Raw genomic sequence first — 23,445 nt, 5'->3', positions numbered from 1 at the left:
TAAAATCCAGGAGTGCAAGTTGTAATTCTGCTCATGACTGAGCAGTGACTCTTTGCAAGCTTGCACAAAAAGGAGTTTTAAAATTTTATTTCTTTTTAAATAAGGTACAATACAGAAAACCCACTGCTCCCAAGCCACTCTAACACCCAGATTAATAATAGAAGTCATGAGCCTCAGGCTCCTTACCAGTTAGAAATAAAACTGGTAGGGAAGTAACTGGAAGGGAATGCTAGAACAATGAACAGTATCTATTGTTTCTTCTCCTTAGCATATGACTACCTATGAATTTCATTCAAAGGAAACCTTACCAGTTAGAAATAAAACTGGTAGGGAAGTAACTGGAAGGGAATGCTGGAACAATGAACAGTATCTATTGTTTCTTGTCCTTAGCATATGCTACTGTCAAAAAAATAGAATTCATTATAGGTAATAAAAGTTGTCATTCTTGAAAGAAGAAACAGTGCAAAGGGAAAAAAGGTGCTGTGAAGAAAACAGTAGCAGTATGCTATCAAAGAAGACAAATACTGTCAACCTGCGCTTTATCAAGGATCTTTTCTTTCCGTGGTCCTAGTCTCTTTTACTGATAAGAATTAAAATGTCATTTTAAGTCCTAGAAATATCTTCTATTATGCTAGACTGCCTTCATGTTTGGAGTATTTGCTAAGTGGACAAAGAAAATTTCAGAGTACAGCATACACTGCTCCAGCAGTGAGAGCTACTTGATTGTGATAACAGCAGTCCAACAGAAGGAAAAACCCAAATGACATGAACTATTTAAAATTAGATAGAACAAAACCCTACAAACTTACTGTATGCAGCAGCAGGATGACAGCTTAGAAAAGAATGCTGTAAGATCTGAGAGCTGAGTAGTTAATATGCATAAGAACATCATCTTTCTAAAATATCAAGCTGCTTATGATATCTGAGATAAGGTACTGCCACTGGACAACTGATGTCTTAATCTGATTATGAAGCTACAGCTGCTAATTTATGACTGGCTTTGAGTGAAGAACATATGATTTTTTGTTTAAATTAAAATTTCCTCTTAGGAGTGCTATTTATTGCTGCTGATGCCAACCATAATCTTTCTTATATCTGCTTGCATACAGCTCAAATGGTTGCAGTTTAACCTGGACAGAAACACAAATATTGTGGTCTCAAATATAATTGAAAAGGCAGACACAAATCGTAGAAATAATTCTTCATTTCAGATGAAAAGATGGGACTGTAAGTCAGTCACGAGAAGACTCCTGTCATACAAAAAAGGGTTCTCAGTAGGTCATAGATGCTCCTGCTGTCCTAAGAGGAGAATATGACAGACAAAACTAATCTCATATACTGAAAGACAATAATTATCCAAATGGTTATTAATGAGCTCCATTTTAGGAAACCTCTGGGGTCTACCTAAAAAGGGAACTTTTTCTCAGAGATCTGTGCACATGCATGCTGCATGAACATTGTTTAATATTAAAGCACAGGCCCTGCTTATCAACAGATGGCTGTAGAATATGCAGCATTTCAAAATGAGTGTTATTGTGCACAGTGAGGATACTTTTTTTAAAAACTGTGATGCAGGACTTTTTTGTCAATCTCTTAACATGCTGCATACATCACTATACATCTTTAGCAACAGCAACATTTCAGTAGTAGCAATTTCTCTACTTGAACGAAGAAGACAGAAGCTGAAAAAACAGGACAAACAAGTGAACAGAAGAACTAAAATAAACAAAACATATGGTTATGAGTCACTGTAAATTCTTTAATCTGTGTTGACAAAGATTATGGTGACTGAATACTATGAGTGCATGAAACTCATGGCAATAGACCTGTATAGCAATTTACAATAGATAATCTAAAATTTAAACTTCTATAAAAATGATGCCATTTACTAGATTTGCAAGTTAAGGTTTTGCAGGCAGAACTGTCTGTCTCACACAAATAGACTCTGAATCCCAGCACCCAAGTAGCTGCATACACCATATATCATGCTCTTTTCTGGGCACCAACGCTGGAAGATTATTGAGACCCTTTAATAAATATGCTACAAAACTGATTTAATGGGCAGCTTTAATTTGCTCTGATCAAGAAAGAAATTTAGTGTCTAATTTTCACTGCGAAGAATGACTGAGCATGGCCAGTACAAATGTACTTCTCTGCTATGAGAAAAGGAATTTCTAAAATAGCACTTTCAATTATCATAACAAGGAATGAACTCATGATGCCAATTAGAATTTGATGGTTCCCTAGAGATTTTGACTTTCTTTTGAAAAGTTTCATTTTGTTAACCAGTTAATCTATGCTGTAAGACCTCGTGCAGATCCACAGGTTTTTTTTGTATTATAGTAAGAAAGAGTTTAATCTACACCCTGGATTGTGTATTTGGTAAAAATCAATTTTAGTGTCAATTATTGAATTCCATGGGGGATGCCTGTAGCCTCTAGAGCTATTAGCTCAAGGCTTATAAAAATTAAATATATATAAGGTAAGCAGTCTTAAAAAGCAATATCCCAAATCTCTCTGCATTAACATTTTGGATATCACTACACATCGTAGGGGTTTTTGTGATTAAACTTATTTCCTGCTTTCAGCTGTCCCAATTGCTGTTACTCCCTACAGTCTATAATCAACAAAAACATCAAATGTGAGCAAAATGTCAGTTGGTAATTCTGACAATCTCCACACAAACGTGACCTGTGCTATTAACACCAGCTTTGCCATGTCATGGCACATCACATGTGAAATGGGACTGGAAAAGGTATCAAGGCAAATCTGTTACCTGGCTGATGGGTTTTTGCTTTTCCACCAGTGACTGATGAAATCGTAGATCCAGAAGATGAGGCTTCCATTTTTATTGACCCTCTGGCTTGTGGGATCCGGGGATGCCCATCCACAGGGGGATGCTGTGACACTGGGTAGCTTGCTGCAGTTCTCCTCTGACAGACTTGCACACACTTTTCAGCCCCATGAATAGATAAATTTATACCTGACAGGAATAAGAATTACAAGAGATCAATATGGAATAACTAAAATATAAATTGTCAGGGTTCAAAATGGAGCTGCAAGAACCTTCTTAAAGAAAAAACAAAAAAAGCAAAGCAAAAAGAGAACTCTAAAAGATTAACTTTCTTGGAAAATTAAAAATTTGAACACATTTTCTTCTGCATTGTAGGCATCAGATTCAGCTACAGTAATAGATATTTAAATTAATATACAGTCATGGTTTATCAATTTACTGGTCTGCAGGAAGAAATATCTTCCATTCCTTCAAAATATCCACACAGCTCTCAAAGGACAGTATTAATGAGGTAGCTACCGCAGAGTTTATTAAATGACAGTTTTCTGATTGATGGATTAGAATTTGTCGGAAATTATTTCTTTTCTTCTGAGCCTTACCAATACTAGGAAGTCTCATCACATGGAAAAGATGTTACAAGTGAGGTATTAGCTAGCTTTTAAGGAAAAAATAAAGGTCTGTTTTGAGGAAAGCAGTAAAGCTACATATGACAATAGTAAGACTTTAAGCTTGGAAAAAATTCCACTGTTTCCTGTCTTGTGAAACCTTATCATCAGTTCTGGAAATTGTCTTTCACACCAAAATTCTCAAATTTATCACATAATAATTTTTTTACACTGAAGTTGTGATTAAAAACCAGGCTTTAATTTTCCAAAGAGAAAAGCAAATCTGAAATTTCCTATGTGGCTAATGTCTTAGAAAGAAGTGTGATCTTACAGTAAATTGCTGATTCTGACTTCCTCCTGTTCACATTGATGCAATTGCTCCAAACCCACTTGAATTTTTTTCAGTATACTCTGGTTGAAAACCTCCAATCTCTTTTGGGCAAGAAGGCTGAATTATAGTTCTACATTATTGTTTTATGCTTAATTTACTTGTGACTCTTATTGCTTCTGTCAGCAAACTATCTTTGGTTTTAAAAAAACCAAATGAAACACACTAACAAGACATAAATAAGCAAACTAAAAAGCAGATGGAAAAGCAGACTCTAAAAACTGAAATCGTGGACATTGTAAGCACATTGTAAAGTGCAGTCACTCAAAATTGATTAGATATCATTGATTTGATTGCTCAGTTTTGTGAACTGAATTGTCCAAGAATGCGTTAATGACTCTACTCTTCTATCTCCCCTGGAAGTCAATGTATGTGAATCTCCGGGTCATGGAAGAGGTTTAGAATCTCTGAAATATTAATACACTTTGATCCATAATATACTACCAAGTGGAAGAGAGCTACCACTTCCGTAGGCAATTGGTGAAAACAGTGGGGTTGCACAGAGGAGCAAAGGCTGTGCAAACTGCTTTCTTTTATGAAGGCTTTGTGCATGCAGAATCAAAGCTGTGCACTCAATACTTGTCTTTGCTTCTTGACTCCAGAGCTGATCTCCTGCAGGAAATGTGAAGGCATGAGGAGTTTCCTGCAGCAACTGCTCACCTACTTCCTGATTTTAGGGCTAATGTAACTGCCAGCTTCTAAAGACTTGAAATCACATCCTCAGGATACAGAGCAAATCCCAGACACCTTATTCTTGTGAAAGGAACCATATAAATCCATGTGAACAGAATGACAATGAGCTTGCCTGGACAACATGTTTCTTTGACCATGCCAGCTGTAATGGGCTTCAAAGGATGAGAAGCTAAGCTCCAGCTGTAAAATGAGCTCTTTACTTGTTTTGCAGTCACTAGAACATTGTGATGTTCAAAATATTGAGCAGTTACCCCTAAGGTATTACCAAATCAACTACAACCATTTTCTTTAAACATCACCACAGGTTGCTGCATCATTTAAAACCATCATCCCTCTGAAGCTTATGGTGGAGTCAGTCAATGTTCAGCACTAAACTTGAGCCTTGAGCTTTCTAGCTGGATCTCAGTAAGGCTGTGCTTTCATTTGGTCATGAAAATAGAGATCTATTTTAGGAACTGGTTCCAAACATAAACTGACTGCTACATTACTCGGAGGTTCAAGTTAAGTTGCTTCTTCACATTCTGAAAATGGTCTATAAACTCTTGTGCAGCTGTGACTGAGGTTCCTAAACTATTTCTGCAGCACGTGGGTTTTTTTCAGACATCAAAATAAAGGATACTGCTGCCAGATTGCTGTTCCTAAGAACTGCAAATTTGCAGATTGATCACATCCAAAATTAGGTTCCATCAACAACTTGATGCTGGTTATATGCAACCTTTTGCATTTTCCACTAAAGAAAGATGATAAATCCTACCTCCAAACTACATGAGGAAGGATGTTCCAGCATCACTGAAAACTTTACATTTACAACTTTCTTTAGACATATTTAAAAGTGCCCAAAACCAACCACACAAAGATACAAAGAGTATCACAAATGTAAAAAGTATATTTGGAAGTTTTTCACTCCAATCTCATTGATATTGTAGTTATTTTTTCATGGAATATATACTTTATTATCTCCTTAATAGGATAATTAATTTGCATAATTTTCCTGAGAATGAGGTACAGGACAAAGATGCAAGTGTCCTTATTTAATAATTTAATAATTTATAAAATATAATAATTTAATAACTTCAGATTTTTTCCAGATAAAGACCAGGTCTTTCTTTACTATGTTCATTTCTTTTGTTAAACTACAAGTCTAAAAAAATGTAAGACAGTAACACTGCCGCAAGCTGCAGCATTACCTTGTTTTCATGTGAGCAAAGGTTCTTTTAAGAGATATTGGCAGTCAAAAATACATCCCCAGATAACAGGCAGAAAAGCACAGACAGGGAGGGGGAATCAGAAGTAGAAAAGAGATTGGGAACAATGCATGTAGCTAAAGGCACATGAGAACCTGGTGAATTATTGACACTAAGCAGACTCTAAAGAAAACTCTCCCTATTTTTCCTGCAAATAACCCATGCTGCTGATGAATCCCAGGGTTTGTGGATCAGAGATGTGAGAAAACAGCAGATAAGTCTCTGAAAAGTGGATGTTAAACTTGACATCAATTACTTTGTTGCAGCATGACAATACCCACACAAGACATTCAGAAAGAAAGAAGTTCTCCAGCAGCACACTGCAGTCTGGGTCTTCAACTAACTGTATCTGGTGGAGTTTTTCTCCTGTCTTTAGGCTTGGCCATATAGCTGCTGACACCAAAATCCCTTTACTATTGCATGCCTGGCTGTATGGCATTTGGTTGTACCTGTCCCTGCAGCAAGGTGATTTTTAAGTGAGCTTGGCATTTATGCTCAGTAGCAGGGTGCAATCACACTGGTATGCTCTGACAAGTAGTACAGATGTTCAAAAGATCAGGGGTTTCTCCTGCCTTATCCTCTGGCTTAACGTAATGCTCATAAACACCACTTTGAGCCAGGGCTTCAGTGCAAATGCAAGTGAAAGACATAATTACTGACACAGCTGACTTTTCAGTTTGGAGGACTGGCTCCTGGACAGGGCTCAGCCACCTGCACTTGGCTGCAGTAACATTGGGAAGTAGTTTAGTGTTTTGAAGCTGGATGAGATTTGAGCCTCTAAGTATGATACATAGCACTCAGCTCTTTTCCTTTCCTACGTGCATCAAAAATCCTTCTCTGTATTTTCAAATCTCCATGTGCCTTTCTCTTCCTTATCTGTATTTCTATCTCTTTTTTTTTTTCTCATACAAGCTTTTTGTCTCCTTGAGGAGCCACTCTTCTTACTGACCTTTTGTTCTCCCTTGGCTCTGAGCTTGCAGGTTCATATAAGACAAACACCTTCACTACCTTCCTGCCAATACGTCTCAGCTGTGCAGTTTGCCAGCAGAGAAGAGCAGCTTCTATCCTGCTTCTGGATAAATTTTATTGCTCCACGATAAGTCTTTTTATTATAGAATTTTTCAAACCATCAATTCTTCCACATTGAGCATATTTTGTCTCTTATAAAGTGGTAATATGCTTATGACGCTTAGGGATTTATAATGCTCCAGATAAAACCTGCATATGAGAACATTAAAAAGGAGTAATGAAGTACTTCCAAGTCGTGAAGCAATAAAATCAAGCATAAAAAAGAAAAAGGAGGGAGAAATTATTAACATTTGAAACACTACTGTGTGCCTGCATGCAAAGTTTTTTGTGACTATTTGTTTTGTTGGCTCATCTGATGCTACAAAGATGAACAACAACATCCTGCACTACTCGGAAATCACTCTGCCCATGCATCTGATGGACATCTGCTTTGGCTGTGCACCATGCACCTCTGCTGGGCTGTACACTATGCACCTCTGCTGGGCTGTGCACCATGCACCTCTGCTAGGCTGTGCACCATGTACCTCTGCTGTGTGACTGAGCACAGTGACATGGCTCTGGTGCCAATGGAGAAGACTCTTGCACTTGAATTTGGGTCAGAAAGGCATGTGTCCAAATTACACTGTGCAGGGACTGAGACACCTCTCCACCTGGGAAGGCATCCTCACAGTGACTGTCAGGCTTGTGTCAGCCCCAGTTTTCTTCCATCTTGTACCACTTTGGGTCACAGGCATTTATGTATAAGTTCCTTTCTGAAGTGTTGGTCTCTAGACAAAGATTATATGAACATGAATAGGCAATAAGACAGTGCAGAGTTACAAAGTTGTACAAACAATCCATTAGCTAACAGTGTTTGATTAGCCTCAAGTGTCCTGACCTGCTTTGTAAATTTTTCCTGGGATAACAGTAGTTCTGGCAGGTGCAGGAAGTCCTTTCAGTTTTGTATCATTAGTGTCAGTGCTCCTGTTGAAGACCAATTACTCCATTTATTTCTCTTTTCTTTGTGTGTCTTTTATTTTGTTTCAGCCCTGTGCAGAGGGCCTTAGGAGCAGATTGAAGTAGGCCCTTTTTTCAAGGCACTTTTCACAGCAGACCAAGTACAGGGGAGCACAAAGAAGTGAGGAAGAAAATCTCAGCTACTCTATCACACATGGCTACAAAAAGTAAAGCAGCTCTGAAAAGTCTGCAGTCATCAAGGCAGAGATAAGCAAGACCATAAGGAAACGCTTTGTAAGCATGACCAGAGAGCAGAAAATGAGGCTTTAAGGAGAAGTATATAAATGGGAAAATTAGATATTTAGTTCCTTTCAACTTTTACACACAGGGAAGGAGAAAGTGAGCTAATTTGTCCACCTTAATAAGCTAAGTACTCTTTCCTTTCCTTGTGCAAATTGCCACATTTCCCATTAAAGCCAATGATGCTCTGCAGACAGCTTCAGCTTTTTCACATTTTAAAGATAGCTTTGATAAAGGGGATCTCAGAAAGGAAAGCGATGTAAAAGGTTTCTTATGCAAACCCAGTTTAATTTGAGATTCAGCAGAGAAACAGCTGTACTTGATGCCATTATGGACTCTTCTGCTTGCTCTGAATTCTAGGTGGAAATGAACAAACATGAGAGAAAAATTCTCCTGCTGTCCTCTGTATACATGCTTGAAAGCACAGTCTGAAGGCAGTTCCCTTTTTTTTTTCTCACCCTTAGGTAACAAATACATCCAAAAAGCATCCTTAACTTGGTGAAAAATGTTACAACATCACTAGGATCCCCATATGAGATTAAATCAGTTCTTAAAAGTTTAAATATCGTCTCTTTAACATAGCATCAAGTCCCTTGCCACTGTTAACATGTAATTATGAAATCATATCTAAGATCAGGTTATGCTTCAAGTATAGCTTTGGAAATGTTGAAATACTTGTGACTACATCAGATGTAAAAAACACCTCACAACTGCAAGCCTTCAGGTAAGCAAACAGAAAGGCTACTACTTACAGAATTTCCCAGGAACTGCACTGGCTGGAGAGAAGGACTAATACTTTACATCTTGACAAGTTATGTGTTCAGTTTTCTGAGATTTTGCATGATTGCTCCTCCCAGCCTTCTTCCTCCCAGGTATTAGAGATATTACAGGATTTCCAAAATCTGTAGCAGTAGTTTCAGGTGATGTTCCCTAAATGTTACATTTTTTACTTTTTATCATTTTTTTTCCAGTTGGCATCTGAATTTACATCCATTTTTAGCATATATAATTTTCCATGGAAAGAAACCACAGCGCTTAGAGAAACAGTTGGTGGATGAATAACTCTTTTTTTGGTTTCTTTGAAACATGTTATCCAAGGAAGTATTGTATTGAAAGAGCTCTATCATGCCCCCTGCTCTATTGTCTCTCTTCCTGAGCTTAGGAGACCTAGTTGAAACTGTTGCTCCTTACTAATAAACTGTTGTATATCTCCAATCATCCTTGGTCACTCTTCTGTTCCTTGCCTTTTCAAAGGATGAAGACCTGAAATGCACACTAAGAAAGGTTCAAGAAGCAACATCAGAAATACCATGATGTTCAGGCTGTGATTCCACTGAGGATTTACACAGTGACACAATGAAGATTCTTGTTGTATTCTTTCTCTTGTAATTTCAATTGCCCCAAGATTTGTAGGTAGATTCTGCTTCCCTGTCATATTTGCCAGCTTTTTGGGCAATTTTTCAGTGACTCAGGACTCTGTCTTCTAACCATTTGCTTGAGGTTCCTATGTTATTGTTCCTTACAAAAGTGGCTACATTACCTGTGGTAAAACTGCATCCAAAGCCAGTGTTTGAATAAAAAAGTCATGCTCACCTTAAGCCTGCCATCAAAGGGTTGTTTTCATAGCCCTGAACATGATTTATTGAATTACAACAAGCTAACATTCAACAGTAATTATTTAGCATAATGGAAAAACTCCCAATGTGCTCAAGGAGAGGCAAGATTACAACCTGAAATCATGAAAATGTCTTGGAGAGAATCATAATAGTCCTACTTTAATGGTCTACATGACACTGGAAAACCATTTGTCTTCCTTTGGTGTGAAAAGTTTAGCTAAGTGAATATAAAGCTCTTTAGAGCTGCTGTTGAATTAATGGTGATTGTTGCAAGCATGGGGCCATGGTACTGAACACAAGGTGGTGCCTATGCAAGTTGTATGATCCCAAGTGAATAAATGAAACTTTTTTCCATCCCCAAGGTGCTTAATTTGATTAATTTTTAAGTCTTGTACTTTTATTTCTGTCTGACAATTCTGACATTCTTTAGTTCCTCTGTATAAAAAACAAACACACTGTAGAGTGCATATATGTTATATTTGCAAGGCTGCTAGAATAAATGTCTAACAATTGTGTGCAAAGTGTGCCTCACTTAAGTTCACACAGCAACCTGAAACCAGTGTCATTTGTCACCATCCCAGCTGCCTGAACTCTTCTGGAGATTGCCTGCATTTTTATTGTTATAGTTTTTACTGTTCTCTTTCTGTTTGTTTAGTATTTATTTTGATTTACTTTGTTGTTCCTATTGGACTTCCAGTAGTGTTAGAACCACATGCATGCTGAAGAGTAATTAAAAAAAAAAAAAAAACACAAAAAGGAATTAAATAAGTTCCTTTGCTTGGCCCAGTATGAAAATTACAGTGAGGAAAAACACTGTGTCTTGAAATCTGATAAACACAATAGAAATCAAAAACTGAGGCTGAGAAAACATTTTGAGTAAAGTACTTTTCTATCAAAAAATTGACTTTTTTTTTCAGGAAAAGAAAACCCCAAAGTCAAGAATTGCTGTCAAAAGTTTTGCTTAGAAAATTATTCTGAACTTATATGGACTGGAATATATTGCCTTTTTTTTTTTTTTTTTGAATCTACTTGATGCTTTGTAAAATGTAATCTAACAAATTGAGTAGAATACAAATGACAATGTAGAATATCAGTTATTGAGCAATCCAGAAAAACAGTTGTCATTTCAATTACTGAAGCACTGCCTGTATTGCCAATCATCAATTAATTTTACTTTAATATACAAATAGTAAGAAATAATTAAAACCATAAACATCCAAACCAGAGAGTAAAACAAATCAAAATGATATAACAAAATACAACAAATACAAGTCCAACCAAGATAAAATATTTCACTGTCCAGAAGCAAATCGAGTAAAACAAATCAAAATGATATAACAAAATACAACAAATACAAGAATCACTGTCCAGAAGCAAATTCTAATAGAAATATTTTAAGCATTATGTAAAAATAATGCTCAAATAAATTCAAAGTGGGGGACAGTAAGCAAGAATATTAGAATTTCTGTGGATTGGATATTCCAGGTTTTGATTCACTGTTTCTATAATCAAGGGAAATAGACTTGCACTAAATGTAGGACCATACAAAAACCAATAGATTCATATTTCAGTTTTTGTCACAACAAATAATATCATGTCAACATTTCTTTCTTTGAGGCAGTTTTTCCTAAAAAAAATAAAAAATTGAAGATTGAATCTGTCTCCTAAAGTACCTCTTATTGATTTGGAAACTATAAGAGGCAGTTAATCTTGTCTTATTAATTTTATTATACATGCACAGCATTTACTAGTTGAAAATAGACTCAACATTGGATGATTTAAAACTTATTTTCACCTGTGGTAAGCACTGCATTTAAGATAATTTTCTTTCTTAGCAAATAGCTATTATTCTGATCTTGAAAATCAAGAGCATTCTCATTAAATCTGTTTGTGCTGATTTTGAGCTTTTTACCCATAGAATAAAAGGTAAATGCACACACAGCAGTAATATGTGGTACAGACAGAGGGACAAACCACAGTGCTCTGTGAAACACCAAGTCAGGTCCCAGATGCTTTTTACTGGCTGAGGAATGACAAGCAGCACTAACTGTGCAGATGTACTCTAAGTGTAGGTAGATTTAAAAGCAGAGAATTCTCTTTTTTCCCTCCATTTTAATTTGCTGCCTGAATGTCAACTGCTACACAGCAAATACCACAAGTCTCATTTTATCTGATTTAATCGGATATTCTCCATAATGCAGAACAGGGCAATCAATCTGAGACATCATCTGTGAAACAGGATAAACACCTCAGGAGACTTCACAGATGGGAAAAGAAGGTATCTGAGGATACGTCTGAATGTGTGTGCTCCAAGGCACAGATAGTAATGGTTTTCAGCACAGCAACTAGGCTTAATTTAATTTTCTCTTTTTGCATCTCATGCCAGGGGACTGGTCTGCCATCAGTGCCCACTTGCTGTTCCAGCGTCAGGCCCTCAAGCAGCAGATGCAGTGCACTTCCCTGCCTTCACCCAGCCTGTGCTATGGCCCTGGATATGGGGCCTTTTACAGGCTTGGTGTCTAAATCCTCCACGCTCACAGTTAGCTTTTTCAACTATCAATTGACTTTTACTTTAATGGTATATTATCATCAAAATTACACAGCCAATGTCTTCAGGAGCAGGCCTTAAGACAACAAAATTTACTTTCTCCCTCAGCCAAATAAAAAAAATGACCTTACCGATAATGTTGCAGCAAAGTATAAACTTTGCTAAAATGTTTTTAAAGCAAACAAGCCTCTGGACACATATGTATCTGAGTAAATTGGTCAAGCATTTGAGTCAAACATGACCGTGTCAAACCGGTCAACTGATCCTGTGTTGGGTCAAGTCCAATGCCTGAGAGGGTTTTTGGCCTCTGAAGCTACTGTCCATTGTGGGCATGTCCCAGGCTCTAGCATCTCACGTGTTCAGGATTTGATGCTGGATCCCCACTGGGAGGAGGCTCCCACCGCTCCTGGGGAAGGCTCTCCTATGGGCTGGAAGGATGTGCTGTGGCAGGTTCCATCAGAACCTGGATGGGCATTGCTCTGCAAGGAAGAAGCACCAGCCTCCACAGCCCTGCTTCCTGCAGCACCTGTGTCTGGACTGGGCTCTTCCATGGCACACATATCAACAAGGGCCAGTTTTACCAGAAATGTTGAGGCATGTGTACTACTTGTCGTTCTTTTGTGCATCAATAGTTTTCAGCACACTCCCTCTTGGCAAGTAATGATTTTGGTTGCAATAAAGCCTATGGTGCCAAGCTTTCTAAATGGCCGTAAAGTGAAGATGATCCCCAGAAGAGGTGGCAGATGTAGTGTGCAGCAGATGCCAATGAACGTCTGTGCTCATCTGCCACCTCATCTTTCTGGCAACGCTTCAGACCATTAACAGTAACAAAATACCATTGAAAAGAATAAGTAAACCTGCAATGTTTACACATTTGTTCCTCACAGGCATCCAGTTGATTGTTCTCAGCTTATGCTCATCTGGATAGAACAAAGCACTGGTCTTGCTTATTCTTCTGAGCTAGACGGTATTTCTCATGGAAGACTAATAAACCCTGAGAGACAACAGCAGCTACATAATGATCGTCTGAATTTGGCAGATTCCACAGACATGGAAAAAAGCTCTCTATTCATAAATAGATAGTTTGAATTCCTTGAGCTCTTTATAGCAGAAAGAGAAGAAATGGTAGAACACTACAAAAACGCAATAGCTGCATTGTAGGATGTAAGGTATCTAACAGATTTGGTTTTTCAAGAGTCCATGTTCTAACTCTTTACTAAATAACAGCCTTGTGCAAGGGCAAGGCCTACTGTTTATTCATAAATGATTATGAAATAATATGTTAGTAATTCAGAAAAACATGCAAAGCATGCAAGATAGACTTTCAAGTATGTTTTATGCACTACGTAAAACACTGTATATTAATTTGATGTTACTACTTTTTAAGAGGAAGCGCAGAAGAGACATAAATTTTCTGAATCCACCTAAACCAGCTTTATTATAGAATGAACCTATGACAAAAGAAACCAGCACTTAAATTTAGCTCCTGTGATTGATACTTTCTCAGTGAAAGGGCATTCATGAATATTCTTTCATAAAACTTTTCCTTTCTTCACTCTTAACCCTGACACTCAATGTCATTCATTTTAAAAACCACCATGTGAAAGCAAAAAACAATATTTTAAAAAATCTCACTGTATATGTAAAAATATTACAAATACCTCTAAATTGCACTTACAAGTATTGTAAGTATACTGAAAATTATATTTTAAGAACATTTCAGTCTGACAAGGATGCTGAATTTGTTTGGAATGTCACAGTGGTTTTGAGGGTTCAAACCAACAGCCAGTTCAGGCAGGGAGTCAGTTTCTCTTCACAAGTACCATTTTGTCCATAGTTGAGTAGCTTCACCAAAAGATGTATAGAACACAGTCTTTTTGAACAAATCCTAAACTGAAATTTCATCACCAAAATTGCCCATAAAATCCTGAAGCAATTCTGAGAAGATCTTAACATGTCGTAACTGAGTCAGTCTTTGAGCAATACAGAGTATCTGAACAATTAAAAGTGGTTGTGCACTCTGCTCCTATGATGATACAACATCTACAAAAAGAAAACTCAAATACATGGGCAGCAGTCTATTGAGAAACAAAGAGAATAGTCGACCAGTAGGGCAATTAAAGTTAAAGAAACTGATGGGCAGCTAGTGAGTGGGAAAAAAAAACCCAAACAAATATAACATCAAGCCTTCTACATGCAAAATTCATTTTTGTTAAAAAAAACCCAAAACAGCCAAGTCCCAACAGCATAAAAACCCCCAAACAATCTATCTGTCTCATTCCTTCCCAGAAGAGATGCCTGGTTAGACATAACTCCATAAAGCTGTTTTATATACTCCCTGAAAGAAAGAGCCAAGAGTACCTCTTCACATTGTATCTGATCTGCAGAATCAAAATGGCACTGAAAACCATGGGTCCCACTGGACTCATCTCCTCCTTCTAATCCTTTATGAACACAATTCTAAATCCTGAAAAGTCTGGGTTTAGAAACAATAATCTTGTTCAATCGCTATGAATAGTTAACCAGCAACCAGAAATATTTTTCTTCACTTACAAAGCAGTATGAGCCAGCTAACAAGAGGCTTTTGATGAATCACGGCAGTCATAATTACAATTACATGAACAGAAATCTGGGAATAAATTTCCATATATGATTTTAATGCTTCAATCAATAAAGCATACTGTCTGTCTAGAAGTCAAATATGTAGATGAGTTAGAACTGAAGAAGATAAAAGTGTGAGAAAATTAATATTAGATAGGAATATAATCTGTTAGCACTTTCTCTTATTCTGGATAATGTTCATGATGTTTTCCATCTCCTTATGTGGCACCTCTCCTTGTTGAAAACTGGGCATTGTCTTCATTTAATGACTTCTGACAATAACACCATCAGTGATGAAGCCACGGCAAGGAACAAGATTGTGACAAAACTGCTGGGTTTTGGGTTTGTTTCTGCCTTTGTAACTCTGCAAACCTATTCCACTCAAAATGCATTTTTCCATTATGGGGCCTTTTTAAAAAGTGAATCTAAGACAGTCAAGATAAAAACAGATCCATCACTGACAATACTGAGCCTTTCTTTATTTTTCTTTCAAGTCTTCCAGTTAACAATCCATTTTATAGATAAATATATCAGAATCAAAAGATGAGGCCAAATACAAAGAGAATGCATAAACATTTGTGAGTCCTAAAGATTGCTTTCCAAATATGCTTGAGATATTTGGTGCTCCTATCAGTTCCATAACTGCTTTTTCCTTCTTGGAATTTAATGGTATATGTCAAAATGTTTTTTGTATTAGCTTCAATCAAAAGAAAATATCTCAAAGCAGTTACTTCAATCCAGCCTCTGAATATCTACAATTTAGAATTCAGTGATAATTTTCACTGACGCTAAATTCACATTCAATGAATACAAAGACTATGTGTTCTTAATTCATGCAAAATTATAAATCTCTATTTGCTTTCTTTCTTATTTTTACAAGTGCAAGATACTATAAATGTATGAAAATTCTTTTTTTCCTCTCTTAATGTGCTAGGGCACAGCTCATTTCATCTCATCTCCTTTATTCTAAAACTGTAATTGTTATTTATGATGCACAAGGTCTACTGTTCATCCTTCCAATAGAAATGAACATGTATTGTCTGTAAATGCAGGACAACATTACTGTCTCAGTAAAGATGATGATGCATTAGATTTTACTATGTGCTGATTGATATTATGAGAAAGATTGTGACCCAGCTATAATCCCATCCATCAGAAGGGCTGGGGAAGGAGAACATCTGCCAACCTGCCTACGGTCAAGCCATCTGCCAATTTTTCACAAACTTGGCCACAGTAATTCACAACAGTCACTTCCTTTTTGAAAGATTTTTGTTCAGCTTGCAGTCACTTGGCATGACTCACTATCAGCTTTCTTGCAGACACCATCCCATGCCTCAATGGTATTTTGCAAATGTGCTGCTTACTGAACTGCTTGCTGACCTAACACCTTCAGCTGACTTTGGAATTGAACATAAAGCTCTTCACAGGATCCTGTACACATAAGAAAAAACAGCCCCTCAGATCACACTGATCCTATCCTCCATTACAAAAGCACAAAAGACAATCTTCTACTTCCCCACATTTCACATGAAATAAAAGTACCCCTGCATGATGGCAGAATATCTCAAAAGAACATGCATTTCAGATAAGTGTTAATAATTTTATTGCTAAGTTTTATCTAAAAGTTAAACTTTTCTGAATATATTACATAACATGAGTAATGCAGTAATTGAGCTTATTTTTATCTGCGCTTATTTTTAATTGAGCTACTCAGGTATTGAACTTAAGGCTGTCACCTTTAAATGACTTGCTACATTAATGTAATACATTTTTTTAAGTCTTTTTAAAACTTTCATTGTCTTAGACGTGCTTTATAATCTGTTTCTTCCAGATATGTAGTACATGGAGAAGTACTGGAGTGTTTACAGCACCAGCTAGCCCTAATCCCAGCAGAACCAGCTTGCTTTTTTCCAGCAGGGAACAAGACCAGAGAAATACAACTGTGGCCATATAGCTGAATAAATAAACCTGGGTGGTGAGCTCAAGGATGAAGCCCACAGTACTCACCCCAGACTCTGGCCATGTGGCTCAGACAGCCTCCCATGGGCAGCTCAAGACCTCACAATTACAGATTGCATGAAAGGAGAAAAGAAAGTCCTCTTCTGACCAGCCCTCCTGCTTCCTACAAGCAGTGTAGGAACACTCCCACACACCTTGGTACACTTTTGGATCATTATATTCAACCTTGGTGGAACCAACTGGATGGTGGTGGTTTTTTTGTTTTCCTTGGTATTTTTGCAATTTGATAAAAAGTGGCTTTCTCTTGCCAGTCCATCAGCCTCCTACTTGAAAATATGAAATATGCCCAGAGACTGAAGTTCTCTGGATGTAAGCTCCTTTTCCCAGTCTCACAACTACTTTGGACATAGGAAGTTTAATTCTAAAAGGCTCTTATTTTGATTTCGGAACGACACACCGAGTTACCATTTCAGGCAAAAACGTCAAAATTCTATCTGATGCACATTATGTTCACTGGGGAAATTCCAGTGGGAAAAGAAATTACACATTCCTTGGATCTAAGACATGCCAAAAATAGGATATAAGATAATCAAGCTGAGTACAGAGAGAAATAAGATATGACTGTTAAAGTTACATTTCATTGAACTCTAATGTGTGAAGGATTTTCTTCTTTTAATGCATAAACAACTGGTTTTCTCCCGCTCTCAATTCTGTTACCTCACTTTCCAATTTTAAAAATATTTCTCACTAAGATTCTGAATATGCATGAAAATGCAGTCCAGAAGTAGAAGAAAGAAAAATAATATTTTAAGTGTGAGAGAAATGTTGGCAAATTGTTAACTAAATATCTACTTAGATGAAATCTAGTGCTATCACAAGTATTACCACCAGGCTCTATCTAGTTCTCCAAGTCTATTTTAAGCCAGCATTATGATGAGATTAGTTAGCATGCAGCATCCTTATAAAAATAAAATTAAAACCACCAAGTCAATTTAACTTCCTTTTGCATATAAAAGTCCCTCTAACTGATTCTTGTAAAACCTTATATTCTATGGTAACATTGCTAGAAGCTGTAAAAACTCACCTTTCTCTTAGCTGAGAATGCTTCTTAAAGGCAACTTCCTATGTTTGGAAACTCACTGTAAAGGTTGCCATGGTGATTAATTTTAAAAGTGAAATTCTCCCTTTTTAAAGTTTTTTCTTTAAAGAAGAAATGTGCTAGCGCTCAGTTCTCAGCAAGACAAATGGGAATAAAAATTCCACCTTAATCCCGAAGATTAAAGGACATAACCTTTTCTTTGGCATTATAATAAGGTTTAGTAAATCTATATGCTTTGTAATTACCTATTAAGACTTCTAGGGAAAAAAATTCTCTGATGCATGGAATCAGAGTTAAGGTATGAACACAATGCAAACAGAGTAGGAAACAGTCACCATCTCATTCCCCAGACTCCAGAGCAACAACGCTATTCCTAAATTAGTGATCCCACACTTTTTTGCCTCCTCTTGCAGGGACAGATCACACTTATTGGCAACTCCATTCTCCCTAAAGAAAATCCAGTTTGTTTTTACTGTCCCAGAGATCTGTGTTTTTCAGCACACCGAGTTTAAGCAATGAAAAATCAATTTTCTGAGCAAGGGGAGAACAGTAGTTCAATGTGCAGACAGCTAGTATGGTATAAACATTTCAAGGCTGTCTTCTCTGTCATTAACAGGTACATTCATCCACTAATCTTTATAGAGAATGTAGTTAGTTTAAACTGCAAATATTCTCCATAATCTCTCTTGAATAAGGGTCTTTGTAAGAATTATGGAGAGAAGCCACACTCCAGAAATTCATCCTTAGGAGTTTCAACCCCCTTATGCACTCATAGCAGAGAAGTTGCTGAAGGTTTCCACAGAACACATTATAGCTCAGAACAAAGCTGAGATTGACCACACTTAAATCACTCCATGATGTGTCTTTGAAGGCTGAGGCTAATTCTACATTCAGGAGTAAGTTAAGCTACAAAGTGTAGTGAAGCATCATTCATGTGCTTAGTACCTTTTCTTTTTCATCTCTATTTTTCCTTTATTTTTCTGGTGTCTCTATCATTTTCTTGTGCCTGGCATTTTCTTTAGGCCATTATTTACCATCTCTTTTACTCAACATGAGCAAATTGCAGAACAAGAGACCTTAAATAGAGTGTTTGAGAATTTCTTTGGAGCCTGTGACTGGAGAACCAGCTTGGGAAATCCCTGGGCCAACACAGGCAGAAACATATGCCAGCTCAGCATCATATTGTGATTTCCCTCCCTCCTTAAAATGTATCTGATGCCTTCCCAGGAGCTTGCCCACCCAGACATGAAGGTACAAAGCAAGTGAGGACACAGTGGCGGCCAACACAGGCAGAAACATATGCCAGCTCAGCATCATATTGTGATTTCCCTCCCCTCCTTAAGATGTATCTGATGCCTTCCCAGGAGCTTGGCCACCCAGACATGAAAGTACAAAGCAAGTGAACACACTGTCTGAGACATTTGAACACACAGTAGAAGTTCTGGACAATTTTTGTTGCAAAGAATGGGACTAAAAAGAGACCCTACTCTCAAAAAAGAGGGAAAGACTCAGCACAAGAAATAAAAGCTTACATTATAAACTTGGGAGTTCCCTGCTATAGATAACTTTGGAAAAACAAAGGAATCATTTAATTAGAGATAAAACTCTTGTGGGTGTTTCCAGTTTACAAGGCAGCACTGCAGATACACAATCTAAATATACATAAATACTTCCAGATAGGAAGGCCACTCTGGGACTAACTCAAAATGAGGAGTGTTAATGGCACAGGATGAGGAGACTAGGCTTAAACTGAGAGAACCCAGAAAAAAGAAAAGAGGAATGAATTTGCCCTTCAAGGGAGAAAGATACAGCTTATTCCTTTCTGCCAGTGTTTCCTCATTAGCACTGGACAGTGTGACTGGTCAAGTTCTTCCTTTCCCATCCAGACCATAGTTGTACCTACTTCATCATTTCCAGAAGGGAGTGAGCTGCAGTGTGAATGTAGCAAAGAACAAGGTATTCAGCACTACCAGAGCAAGCTGACAGCAATTCAGCTGTTAAATTTGCAAATGTGCTATTAGACCAGTATGACCAATTAGTTTTCTAGCTGGATGGAAGAATCACTGAAATGTAATCTTCTGCAGCACTGCTAAGTGGCACAATTAGCCTGAAGAATGGTGGCCAAGCATTATTAATACGCCATGGAGGCAATCTGTGACTGATACACAAAAATATGGCCCCTAGGATAGCCATGAAAGAGCAGGCTGCCTTTCAGTGGCTGCAGAAGTAGACATGAGGGGCATCCTCCACATGGCAGAAATGCAGGGTAAGCCAAGGTCTGAGAGCAGTTTTGGCAGATGACAGCAAGATGGTGCCCTCAAGGTGCTGGGTGATTAGAACTCAAGCAATAAGTCTTCTGCTTTCTCTCTATTCAGCTCAAGCTTCCTGAAACCCTTGATTGTATTAACCACAGAGGAGACATTAGGACTGACAGTAACAAAATCACACCTATCCTACTGAGAGAGCCAGCAGCCTACTTTCAGGAAGGAGACCCTCTGGCTGGAAGGCTTCACAGTATAAAAATCAGGGAACAAAGTTCTGAATATAAACTCCTATTTAGTAGGGAAAATTCCTATCCAGAACCTATCAAAACCACAACACCCTGTTTATCCTAGGGCAAATTTATCACTTCCTGTGGCATTGAGAAGTCTCATCATATTGAGAAAGGCAATGAGGCTCATCAGTATATTTGACAGAGATTTCATAAGTACTGCTGACTTAAACCTGTTTTAAACACCAGCCAGGATCCTAGAGGTGTAGAGGTGAAGTGTAAACTGAATCAAGTGTCAAAGCTTCAGCAAGGACACTTGCAGGAGAAATAGAGCTGAGGTAGAGACAACTCATGAGCATGACATTAAGTTACAGTCAATTCTTTACAGGTATTTGGAGAAACTCGGGGTGGGGTGCGTCTGTCTATCCATCAGACATCAGGTATCTGAGGACATGTGAAAGACTCCAGCCAAGTCATCCAGGAAATGCTCAGACCAATGAGGCAAAAGGGCTCAAATAACAATCAGTTACACCACTGTATCCTTCACATAGCTTAGCAGCCTCTGAGGGTGCTCAAGGCACCTAGCACATGCCAGTGGACAGTGGGGATGGTCCAAGACCTGGCACCAGACATTTACCTGGGTTGATAAAGAACTATGCAAATCAGCAATCCTATCATATGATTTATACTGGTGAAGAGCTCACCCATGAACTGGCCAATACTAACCACTGTGCCAGAGGCCAACCATAGCAGCCGTAGCCCAGAGCCACCAGCTCAGCACACCTGATAGCAGTCCTGGTGAAACAGAAGGCCTTATACAGAAACTGAAACTTCTTGCTCATTGCTGGCAGTGGAAATACCAAGCAGCATGAACTGTCTACATTGCCACACCATTAGTCCTTAGAACAGAAGAAAAAGACTGAGCCTCTTTCAATAACTTATCATGCCTTGCTGAAGGCTAAAGGTAACCTAGGGAAACGGCAAAAATTAAGCGCTCTAACAGGTACTCAAAAATTTTCCCTGCATGACTATTCAGATTGCAAGGGGCAAAATTGACATCCTGTATCTACTTCCATCTGCTGAGAGATGAGGCCTTCCCTCAACACTGGATTTTGTCTGAGGGGACTTGAGCACTGTCCCAGCAGAATTATGGAATTACATCCTAAGATGAACAGCATCTCATGAGAAAAGACAGGGAAAAGCAAAGTAGTATATCAGTTTACCTACCCTAGGGCATAAGATATGCTGGTATCATACAGTGCAAATTGAGGAACAGAGCAGAGGGGGGCTTCACCAGTCTGGGAAAAGACAGAGAGTCTCTGTTCACTTTCAGTGGCAGGAGACATGTAACACAACAGGTGACTCCTGCACATTCTAAGACCTGCCAATGCAAATGCATTCTGATCCTTTGGCTAGAAATATCATGTGTAGACAGAGCCTTTTTCGAATACCCAACCTAAACCTCCCCCAACACACCTTCAAGTCATTCCCTTGAGTCCTGTCACTGCTCACCGTGGACAACAGATCAGTTGTCTACCTAAATATCATGTGTAGACAGAGCCTTTTTCTAATACCCAACCTAAACCTCCCCCAATGCACCTTCAAGTCATTCCCTTGAGTCCTGTCACTGTTCACCGTGGACAACAGATCAGTGTCTGCCCCTCCTCTTCCCCTCACAAGAATGTGTTACTGCAATGAGGTTTTTTCCTGTGTCTCCTCCAGGCTGAACTGAACAAGTGACCTCAGCCATTCCTCATACACCTTCCTCTCAAAGCCCTTCAACATCTTTGCTGCCCTCCTTTGGATGTTCTCTAATTCAGCTCCATGGAGGGCCAATGGGAAGCTCCCCATCTTCATGCAACTTAGCATGAAATCTTTCATGCAATCTTTAAGATCATAGACAGAATTTTACTATCTCTCAGAACAATGAACTAGCAGTGGTAGATTGCTGAGAACTTATTTAGAGAAATTTGAAGCCAGCATTTTGTCTGGGTTTACCTGTGAAACATTAGCAACCTCTGGCCTCAACAAAAGAGTAAACATTTTCAAAAAAACCCCACCCATTCAGCAACGCCAAAAATGAAAATAGAAACCTGTAGCAACCTGCATACCACTTGAAGGGAGAAATAGATCTTATAGAAAAAGTAGATTGAAGACTGATCACTCTACATATATCTCAGTGGATGCCACTGCAGCTATGCATCCCACACCCTTGCAAACAGCTAATTAATGGGCACACTCTTACATGACTCAGAAACAATAGTGATTTTCTTTTCCTTGCTAGGAAAGATGAGAACGTTACTTCTACATATACAATACAATGAATTTTGAAGTTATTAAAAGAAAAGTGAGCTTAAATTTTCCCCTGCTGTGTTCCATTTTTGTAATTAGTCATTCTTACTTCTCTCTAGTTCTCATTTTTCCTCCCCAGGTATTTAGTAAAAGAAAAATTCTCCTTTCCTGCTTTTATAACTGCTAATGAATTATCAAAGACAATAGAAAGTATGTAACCTCTAAAATTCAGTCATGTATTTACCAGTTATGGAGCCTGCAATATATAGTGTCAGGGAGAGTAAGAATAAACATTCTCATATTAAATATTAAAATTATTATTAATATTACTGTATACATTGAAGCAAAGGTAAGAACAGATGTAGAATCCATTCACCACAGATTCTTCTCACCAAGTTTACCTGAAATCATGAGAAATCACTGCAAGGCAACTTAGCAAACAGCACAAGAAGAAACAACAGTGGAGGTGGTGATTTGTCTGTCTTACACATCTACCTGTAAAGATGAGGGGCAGACTCCCTCCCCAGAAAGAGAGGGAAAATAAAAGAAAAAGAAGGAAAGGTCCCTGCCAATTATTATGTATGTTTTATTAAGAGACTTGTTTGGGAGCCTATTAATAGTTTTTCACTCCCAAAGAGTCATTTTTCCTCAGCAGAGTGACACCATAGGCAATGTCACATTGTAACAGACGATGCAGCACTGCTGACATGCTGTAATTTTCTCTCAGTGCAGACATTTATGGTTTCACACTAACATACCTCATGCTGATGGTGTAATAATCTTGACCTGCAGTTTATATAAGGAAAAAAGAAAGTAGTAAATCACTGACAAGTGACCACAATAGCAAGTA

At 38.0% G+C, this 23,445-nt stretch overlaps 1 protein-coding gene across 6 annotated transcripts in view; it reads right to left on the bottom strand.

Annotated features, from left to right (window-relative positions):
- Window positions 1-23,445, bottom strand: part of ANO4 (anoctamin 4) — a 173,360-nt gene that overhangs the window by 116,233 nt on the left and 33,682 nt on the right. For all 6 annotated transcript variants that reach the window (XM_039704082.1, XM_039704085.1, XM_039704083.1 and 3 more), the window contains exon 2: window positions 2,777-2,983. In XM_039704082.1, the coding sequence (XP_039560016.1) occupies window positions 2,777-2,846 (70 nt within the window). In that variant the 5' untranslated portion in view covers window positions 2,847-2,983. The remainder of the gene's footprint in view (window positions 1-2,776; window positions 2,984-23,445) is intronic.

Source organism: Passer montanus, unplaced genomic scaffold (assembly GCF_014805655.1).
Source record: "Passer montanus isolate IOZ18808 unplaced genomic scaffold, ASM1480565v1 scaffold17, whole genome shotgun sequence".
Classification (NCBI taxonomy): Eukaryota; Metazoa; Chordata; class Aves; order Passeriformes; family Passeridae; genus Passer; species Passer montanus.
Note: the sequence above shows the minus strand (reverse complement) of the source record. Positions and strands in the feature narration are given on the sequence as shown.